The 9,416-nt window shown below is 30.3% G+C and overlaps 2 protein-coding genes across 2 annotated transcripts; both read right to left on the bottom strand.

The window, feature by feature from the left end:
• Positions 1 to 503: 503 nt before the first annotated feature.
• On the bottom strand, positions 504 to 1,602 carry LOC107427324 (phosphoprotein ECPP44). The gene is made up of 2 exons (XM_016037702.4): positions 1,131 to 1,602; positions 504 to 969 (listed from the first exon to the last, which is right to left on the bottom strand). Exons 1-2 carry the CDS (start codon positions 1,308 to 1,310, stop codon positions 601 to 603), a joined length of 549 nt encoding a protein of 182 aa, XP_015893188.3. The 5' UTR covers positions 1,311 to 1,602; the 3' UTR covers positions 504 to 600.
• A 1,340-nt stretch (positions 1,603 to 2,942) lies between these two features.
• LOC107427316 (lysine histidine transporter-like 7) lies at positions 2,943 to 8,279 on the bottom strand. Its single transcript, XM_016037693.4, has 5 exons — positions 7,737 to 8,279; positions 5,325 to 5,458; positions 4,594 to 5,030; positions 3,955 to 4,086; positions 2,943 to 3,858 (listed from the first exon to the last, which is right to left on the bottom strand). The coding sequence occupies exons 1-5, from the start codon at positions 8,033 to 8,035 to the stop codon at positions 3,373 to 3,375; spliced, it is 1,488 nt and encodes a 495-aa protein (XP_015893179.3). The 5' UTR covers positions 8,036 to 8,279; the 3' UTR covers positions 2,943 to 3,372.
• Positions 8,280 to 9,416: the final 1,137 nt, after the last annotated feature.

Here is a 9,416-nt window from a genome sequence, read left to right as displayed (position 1 = left end):
TCTGTGTGCTTGTGAAATGTGTGTATGGATTGTTTTCCTTTTTTTGTATGCGTGTGAAATATGTATGGACTACTGTCCTTCGATAATGATACTTGTACTCTGCAGCCGTTGTTTTTCTTGTATGTTTAATTGTGAATGCTGCATCTTAAATGTCTAGGTGTTAGTTGGGGGCTTTTGTGGAGTGTTAAGCTTATTTGGACTTAGCTCTTACCTTATAGAGGCTTTTGTGGAGTATTAAGCTTATTTGGACTTAGCTCTTATTTTAGTTAAAGATTTCTTAGTTGGTGAATTTTATTCTTCAAATTTTGCGACAACCGATGTGATTTTATGATGGCTTATAAAGTATATATGGTTAATGTGATTCAGGATTTGAAGAAAAATGTCTTGGGTGGATTGGACCAAATATTTCTTTCAATGCATGAAACTAAGTAGCATTCAGGAGCTTCGAAACTGGATTTTCTAATTCATTAAGCAAAAGAAAGTACAAGTCCAGGACAAGAAAATACAAGGACAAGAAAATTACATAGGACATGAAATTACAAAACAAGCAAACATATAGGCTGCCAAGATTGACACTTTTTATTCAATCGAATTGCATTTTCAGTTTTCATGCTTTTTCTCTTCGTTCTTATGACCAACGGGCAGTTTCTCTTTGATCTTCTCCAAGATTCCTTTTTTCTCACCTTCTGGGGAACGTCCATGAGCAGCACATTCTACAGAAGCACTATCTTCAGGTTTCTTGTGCTGTCCGGGAAGCTTGTCTTTGATCTTCTCTATAAATCCCTTTTCCTCTGGGTGAGTCACTTCCACGTGTGCATTGTCACAGGTTTTCTCAGCTGGAGTAGTTGCATGCTGAGGATCCTCATGATGATCTTCCTTTTTACCTGACATCTTGTCTTTGATCTTGTCCTTTATCCCCTTCTTCTTCTTCTTCTTCTCCCCAGACTCTCCTTCTTCGTCACTACTAGACTGCAAATATTTCAAGCAGCGTAAGCACCAAAAAAATTAGTTGAAAAATCATATACACATACACTTCTCAATCCACTACATATATATGTGACAACAAATTTAAATCTTGTCATTTTAAAACTATCAGATCGTTTTAAAATGAGATAGGTGAGAGAGATTACCGAGCTAGAGTCATCGCCATATGACTGTTGGACATCTGCCATGCCCGTATCTTTGTCATGTTGGGGTTTCTCAGATTTCTCGTTTTCTTTCCTTTTCAAGAAATCAAACATCCCACAACCATTTGATTCTTCGGCAACATTTTTCTCACTTTCATTCTCTTGGTGGTGCTTATCTGACATAATGCTGAACTTGGCAAGCGAGCAAGACTATGGAAATTAAGCTAAAGCCTTTCAACAAGAGCTATTGACAATATTGGTGATACGCAGCTGATAGCTTGGTGATGTTTTGAGAGCTAGAAAGTGTTGGGGTATTTATAGGAGAAGAAGTGGATTCTACTCGAAGATATGGTCTTACAATTTAGTAGTGAAAGAAAGCAAACGGCATTAGGAAAATCATGGGAATATACACCTCTTAAAGAGAGAAAAATGAGAGAGAGAGAGAGATAGAATTTGCGTTGAATAGGGCTTTACATGGTAAGATGGCGGGTGCTTGTGGGCCATGGTTAATTAGGTTCAAAAATCAAAAAATGGTCGGTGTGGACGGTCTGCATGCATGCACTCATCAAGAGGTTTTGAAGTCTTGGTAGCTGATATATATATATATATATATATATTTATACGTAGTTTCGAGATCGGGATCTTGTAATGGTTTCATTGTACGAATCACGTGGATCTGGTCGGAGTTTTTCAAATTTGCTTATCAATTAATACCTAATAATACACTAATTAATTTTGTTTGTGGGAGGAATTATCCAGTTGATCCGATCTACATTTATATGGAATTCAAATTTATATAGCATTCATATGTTTGTAAGAAAGAAACTATATATATAAGACTGATTTATTAAATAATTTCTCCTAAGTATTAATACGGATAACAAATACCTAAGAAGGGCAGACTTTTTTTTATTTCAGGAAAGCTTTAGTAAAAATTTTTCTGCTCATTGATTTGAAATTGTTGTTACTTGATTTGAAGCATGCTGCACGTTTTTCAATTCTATAAATTGCAAAATAATTTTTGTTTTCATAAGTAAATATGTCAAATGTTATTAAAATATTCACCAATAAAAGCATACCCAACATGCATTAACTTCTAGACCGTCATGTGACTTGGTGTTTATAGGCGCCAAATGAAGGTTTCTAATAATTACTTACTATTCCATTAAGTGTTGGCTTTTGTTTCAAATAATTATCATGTTTTTTCTTTTATTTTATTTTTATTTTTATTTTATTTATCTAGCTAGCTACAAAAAAAAAAAAAAACTAGTTACAAGTTTCAAAAAGAAAAATGAAAAAAAGATAAAACAGAAAATAAAAAGATTAAATTTAAGGTGCTGTTTTGTAACATGATTGATTTTTAGTTTTAGTTTTAATTTTAATTTTAATTTTTTTATCTAATTGTGTATAATTTATTTATATCAAAATTAATTAGTGGTGGTTAGAATTTACTAAGTATCTATATTAACAATAAAATTAAGAAAGAAGAAAACTTAAATACCAAATTAAATACACTTTCAAATTGTGTTCGTTTTAGTTTTTTATTATTTTTTCCTTTTTATTTTCTAATTTATAACTGTTTAACATGCCTAACAAACTATAACAATTGTTAGCTAATATTTGACATAAGCAACTTACAATAAAAGCTAATAACATATTACCAAGCGGCACCTGCATATAAAGCAAGTTTCAATTTGATAGATTTTTGTTTAATTTTTTTATTTTTATACTACCATTACAAAATTAGAATAGTTATTTATCATTCATGTATTCTTAGTCTCCCAAAAAAAAAATAAAAAAAAATTGAACCATAAATATTATCAAAGATGTTATACAAGAAAATTAAGTTGATAAAAAATACATATAGACAAAAAAAAAAAAAAGAAAATGATTATCTGCAAAATGATCTTCAACATGGCAACCACATAAGCTGCGACTATTTTATACATCATGGGTCTTTCCAAAACTTTGACCACTATATATTTATATATATATTCCATAATTCCAATTATTAGCAAGTTTTGAAATACCCATAAATTTTTTTTTTATTTCACAAAATTTTTCTATTTTTGAAGGGTTAATTATAAAATATTATTTGATATTTTCATATTTCTAAAAGTGATATATTGATAATATTTCCGTTTCAAGACATTCAATAAGTTCATCTTTACAAGATATTTTGAACCTTACTTTTTAGTGATATTTTTTTTTTTTTTTTTTTTTTTGTAACCAAATACCACTAATATTAAGGGTCAAAAAAATTGGCATTTAAGCCTTTATCCGACAAATTCCAAATGGCTGCAGCAACTAATAAGACACTCAAGATCACTCCCAAGCAACCCAAAGCCAGATTAACCCACCACATTGCACTCTTGGAGCTTGGTTTCTTTATTGCTATCCACATGAAACATGGATAAACATAAGTCAAAGGCATTGTCATGCCTCCAATAAGAGGAGCCAAGCTACCCAAAAACGGAAAAGTCACAGCTATGAAGAAAGCCAGCCCTCCAAAGAAAAGCCGAATACAAGTTCGAACCCACCATGGGCACTTCTTTTTCTTGCTGCTGATATACCTAAACTCTAAGTTGTCGAAAACGACCATGGCATAGATTTGGAAAGTGCATAAGCAGCTTATGATTATTTGTATGCAAATTAGTATCATCATGGATTTGGAGATTTTATCACCGTGGATTTTCAAAATAGCAGTCAATATTGTTCCATTAAAGAGTATCTGTGACAATAATTCATTTGGGATATGTTTGTAAGTATATGTCAATGTAAATAATGGTACAAGAAAGCATATATGATAGTTGATTTTTTTGTTTACCTCGTCTCCGTAAGCCCAAAATCCTGCTATTGCTAGGGAAAACAAGCACATGACTATTAGTGTATATGAGATTTTGACCGCTCTCCACATTGTCTTGCGGGATGGTTGTTTTGAATCTGAAGGCAATGTCCCCTGCGTCAATTGGGATATTTTTGGCTTATTTGATATACAAATATAATAACAATTAAAACTTACTAGTTAGCTATTGTCAATTGAACATAGCTTTGCGGAGTTCAAAAACTAGTATTAAATATCATAAATTATTTTCTTTGAGTAATCGTTATTCCTAGACCTCTTATTAATATAGTAAAATTAATGTTTTAAAATTTACAAAATTTGGATGGAAACCGCAAAGTTTAAATGGTGAGAAAGAAAGAATGACAAAAACAATTTGAAAAATTAAAAAAAAAACAAGGGAAATTTTTTATAATGTGACATGCTAACTTTTGGTAAATTTTTTATAAATGACATGCTAACTTTTGGTATATATACAAGTTTGGTTTTGGATACTCAAATTGTGCCACAGGCAACAAACAAGGTGAAATTCTGAGCAGATACCAAAATCTAGACTCAAAACCCATTTCTCAAATTTGAATTCCGAATAAATAAATAAGCCAAAAAAGGATGAATTCTGCTGACCTGAATCTCAAGCACAACATTGTGGCCTCTGAAGCAAAGAACAATGATCCCTATTGCACTCAAAATTCCACCAAACATATCCACACCAGACTCTTTCTTTACGAGTGGTTCGTACGAAATGTCTTTGGGCCTATCCATGCTGATAGAAAGGGCCCAAAGAAGCGTACAATAGCCCAAAGCCATGATGGCACCGACTAAAGACGTTTTGGCTATAGAATTCAAGTTGGGAAGCTGCGCCATGGCTATTGCCAAGGAGGTGAACACCAAGAACCACTCTGCACCGCTCAATGACTTGGCATGGCAATCTGCTGCTTCGCGACACAAGGTTTTAAACAGAAGCTGCATGGTCCCACCTCCTGTGATGATCAGCATCACACATGTTCCCCCTGATAGATACATTACTGGGAATATGGATAGCAGTTTCCCCAACTTTGTGCCTGAAAAATATGTACCAATTTGGTTTTAACATTTTGTTGGTTAAGTCACAATTTTATCAATAATGCGGATAATTTCAATGGTTGAGCAGGAATAATTTTGTCATGGGCATAGACAGTTTTATTAAAAAATTTATCTTTATTATATTTTTATGTTAAAATGAAAAAGATTTAAATTCAAAATGATTGTCTAAGAAAAAAGGTGGCTGTTACTGTTACTGTTGGATTACTAGTTTAATAAATTAGACCCTTCTAATTGAATAGAAAGTATGATCGTAAAGAAATGGTTGTACCAACCAAAAGCAGTTATTGCCAGGAGGAGGTATCTGCTGCAGCGAGGTCTAGAGGGAGATTCATGAAGTTTGATGAGAAGCGATGTGGTGTAGAGCTGCCACACAAATGTCACCGAAATGCTTATCATGCCCCATACCCTGCACTCATTCAATAATGCACCATGATGTGTCACACTCTGGCTTTTTTGTTTTTTTTTTGTCTCCTTCTTTTTGGCTTCAAAAATAACAATTAAGAAATTAATTAACTTCTATATGCTTCATATATTGATTTGAACAGTAATTTTGATGTCATCAGCATTTTTTTTGTTTTTTTTCAAAAATTATTACATGATCCGGAATCATACTAGAAGTACTCGTCCTGTGTAAGTACAGCTGTTATGAAAACACCTTGATCCCTAGTGATAAAGCTGTTATTTCTCAAAAATGATAGTGGAAATAAATTATAAATTTTTTATCAATACGATTTTTTCTACATTATTATACTCCTAGTAGGTGAAAAATAAACTAACAGTTGTAACATAGTAACAAAATACATTACATAATTTTATTTTTGGTGAATTAATTCATTAGAGAGTTATTTACCCCAAAAAAAAAAAATTTACAATTAGAGAGTTTATTTTGGTAAAAAAAAAAAAAAATACATTTGAGAGTGAGTCATCGAGAACAAAAATAGTTGGTACCTTTTTATTTTTTGGGTACATGATTAAACTGGTGGTACATTTTTTTTTTTTGTTGTTTTTTTGTTAGAAAAATGAAACTGGTGGTACTTGGATTGGAAGAAGATGGGGAATCTTATATGAATGATTGTAGGTGAGTAATTAAATGGGTTTTGGAGTTTAATAAATATTCATATATGTCCAAATCCGGGTTTCAATGTAGACCGGTCTGGCTTTTGGCTGGGTCTGGGTCCCAAAACTTAGGGATGGTAGCTGAGAGCGTTACCTTATCTCAATAGAAATTAAAAAAAAAAAAAAAAAGGTAAAAAAAAAATTGTGGACTATTAGATCTAAGCAATGTGTTAATAAAATAAAAAACAATAATAGTATTATGGTGAATATAATAAATAGCCAAATTCATGTATAGCCGTATGAATTTTATTTAATAAAAAACAATAATAGTAATATGGTAAATATAATAAATAGCCAAATTCATGTATAGCCATATGAATTTTCTTTTTTGAAATAATTAGTAAATGGTATATGTTATCATATATCATAGACATACATATATATATATAATAAAATTTTATTATAGAGATGTTCGTATTTTTTTATTTTGCAGATATTTTTAAAAAATAATATTTTTTTTAAAATTATTATTTTTATATAATAATATTAATGAAAATTTTTGAAAAAAATCGTTGTTCTTTTGAACTTCTATACAATAAAAAAGATATAAACATTTACACCATTAAACGATCTTACATACATATATGAATAATATCTTGATTTTATTAGTTAATGTCAAAAAATCAAATAAAAATAAAAATAATCAATTTATCATGATTAATTTGTACTATTTAATTTTATAAAATTAAAATATCTTCAAATATATATATATATATATATAAAATCAAGTTTGTATTATTTTCTCAATAATAGTATCTTATGTCGAAAACAATATTTTTTTTAAAGCATTTAAATGTGAACTTGCCATTCTAACGATCCTACATACATACGTATATAAATGAATAATATCTTAATTTTATAACTTAAGATAAAGTGCCAAAAAATCAAATTAAAATGAAAATAATCAATTATTTGTCATAATTAATTTGTATCTATTTAATTTTATAAAATTAAGATATTTTGAAATACATATATATATATATATATATATTATATCAAGTTTGTATTATTTTCTCAATAGTACTGTCTTGTGTCAAAAGCAATATTCTTAAAGCATTTAAATGTGAACTTGCCATTCCAAATCATATAATTAATGAACGTAAAATTAACCAACAATATTATCAGAAATAAAAAAAGAAAAAAAGAAGAAGAAACAAATCAACAAATTAATCACATATAAAAAGTTGACTCTTTTAAGTCTTGGATCCACCTTTCCTAGGAATCCACATCACGCAGTGCCCAGAACTAGCCAGGAAACCCTCCAAAACCCACCACAACTCCGGAAGATCCAGAGATTCGGTCAGTTTTGGATTCCTCTCATATCTTATATATATATATATATATATAATATAATATTGTGGTCAAGCTCATATAATGTATTTTCTTTCTTGTGTGTGTTAAACAAAATCAAACTACTTCAGAAATCTAATTGAAATACTCTTTGATAATAATCTAGAACAAGATTAACAATTGGATTGAATCTTTGAGCCAAAATTGAGTGCATTTATGGGTGAAAAAAAGAAAATAAACGCAATAAAAAAAAATCCAAATAGAACAAAATTACTTACCATCCAAGAGATGCAAAAGCAAAGGGAAGCGAAAGTGCTTGAATTCCAATTCCTGAACAAAGAAGATGAAACATAGCAGAGAAAGTATTGCCATTCCTGGACTCAGTGATTGGAAGCCAAGCTTCAATTGGATTTAAAGGTGGAGATGAAGGAAGAGAGGATTCTAATGTGGGAATATCAGTAATGGGGAGGACTTGTACAGAAGAAGAAGAATCAAAGCTTTTCATCATCTTCAACATCGAATCGTGTCGAATTGAAGAATTTGAAACACAGCCCACTTCTATTCCCACCTCTCCCATGGCTTCCCAAAAGCCACACTCTGATTATTTTTTCCTTTCCCTATTTTAAAGCAATTAAATAGGGAAGATATTAATGGGTTTTCCTATGGATGATTTTGCTGGCATTACTATACTAGATGATCTTTTTCTTTCAGAGACCAATGGGAAAACTTTATGCTATGCATTGGTACGGAAAAGATGCTTTGGTTGATGCATTTAGAAATAGTTTGAGATGGTTTAGAGAGAAATGAAAAAGAGCTCCCCACATACATATATAGAGGCCTGGTTTGGTGGATATTAAAAAAAAAAAATTAAAAAAATAAAAAAAGAAGAAGAAGAAAAACATGAATTGGTGTTTGGTATAATTGGATCATAAAAACAAAAAGGTGTTTGGTATACGATAGTAAAAATTTCAATTTTATATTGACGCTTAGTAAACAAATAAAAGAATATTAAAATAATATCAACATTTACCATAGCTCTTTCAACAGAAATAACAAAAAAAATGTTTTATAATAATTAAAACCCATATGAGGGTATTAACTTTAATTACTAAAAAATCCCATTTTCCCACAGCATTTTAGAATTCCATTCTACCAAATATTTTCACTTTTTGCTATTAGAAGTTTAGAACCACACCTTTAAAAAGCCAATTTCAATTTTATTTGACGCAATGGAGCTTAGAAGCTTTTAGGTGTGATGTAAAACCAAACACGGTGTGCGGATATAATTGTCCAATTACACTGAATTATTCAGATCTTCTCCTACATGGCAAACGTGGCCTCGGCCATAGAAGCTAAGAAGGATCCTAAAGGGCATGAGCATGATTCACCAAAACAGAAGGGTCTGAAGCGTGAGCATGATGTTGCATACATCATTAGTGACGTCATTTTATGACTCAAAATCTGTGACGTCATATATATATGTGTCATATACATGCTAGGGAAAAAGAGATCACATCCAGATATATATATATATATACATATATATTTTATTAAGTAAATAAAAGAAAATTAGAAAAAGAGAAAGAGAAAGAGAAATGGAAGTCATTGCCGTGTTTGAACGAAATTAGCTGTAAAAGAATTTCAAACCCACTTTTTATGTATTTGTTTTTGTTTTTTTGTTTTTTTTGGTATGAAAGTAATTTTGATCATGTATTTGATTTATTATTGGCTGTTTGTAATTGATGTTTATACTATTTGAATTATTTTTCTTCTCATTGAAAAAGAATCTGCACATTTTTTTCAGTAATTATAGTTTGATCAAATTTTCATTTTTTTTTTTTTTTAGTAATTTGTTTCTTTTATTGGAAGAAATAGTTGTTAACCCCTAGGCTTTCATGAAGGAAATATTTTTATCTATTTTTAAAAATAGAAAAAAAAATTCATACATCTTCTAGTTT

This window comes from Ziziphus jujuba, chromosome 9, assembly GCF_031755915.1.
Source record: "Ziziphus jujuba cultivar Dongzao chromosome 9, ASM3175591v1".
NCBI classification, from domain to species: domain Eukaryota; kingdom Viridiplantae; phylum Streptophyta; class Magnoliopsida; order Rosales; family Rhamnaceae; genus Ziziphus; species Ziziphus jujuba.
Note: the sequence above shows the minus strand (reverse complement) of the source record. Positions and strands in the feature narration are given on the sequence as shown.

What these genes read in the sequence shown, in the direction of transcription:
- LOC107427316 (XM_016037693.4), bottom strand. Translation starts at nt 8,035, where the DNA reads ATGGGAGAGGTGGGAATAGAAGTGGGCTGTGTTTCAAATTCTTCAATT. An exon ending in GCTTTTGCATCTCTTGGATG is followed by an intron (nt 5,459 to 7,736) that starts GTAAGTAATTTT and finishes GAATGAGTGCAG; the next exon opens with GGTATGGGGCATGATAAGCA. An exon ending in TTTGGGCTTACGGAGACGAG is followed by an intron (nt 3,859 to 3,954) that starts GTAAACAAAAAA and finishes TTATTGTCACAG; the next exon opens with ATACTCTTTAATGGAACAAT.
- LOC107427324 (XM_016037702.4), bottom strand. Translation starts at nt 1,310, where the DNA reads ATGTCAGATAAGCACCACCAAGAGAATGAAAGTGAGAAAAATGTTGCC. An exon ending in ATGGCGATGACTCTAGCTCG is followed by an intron (nt 970 to 1,130) that starts GTAATCTCTCTC and finishes AAATATTTGCAG; the next exon opens with TCTAGTAGTGACGAAGAAGG.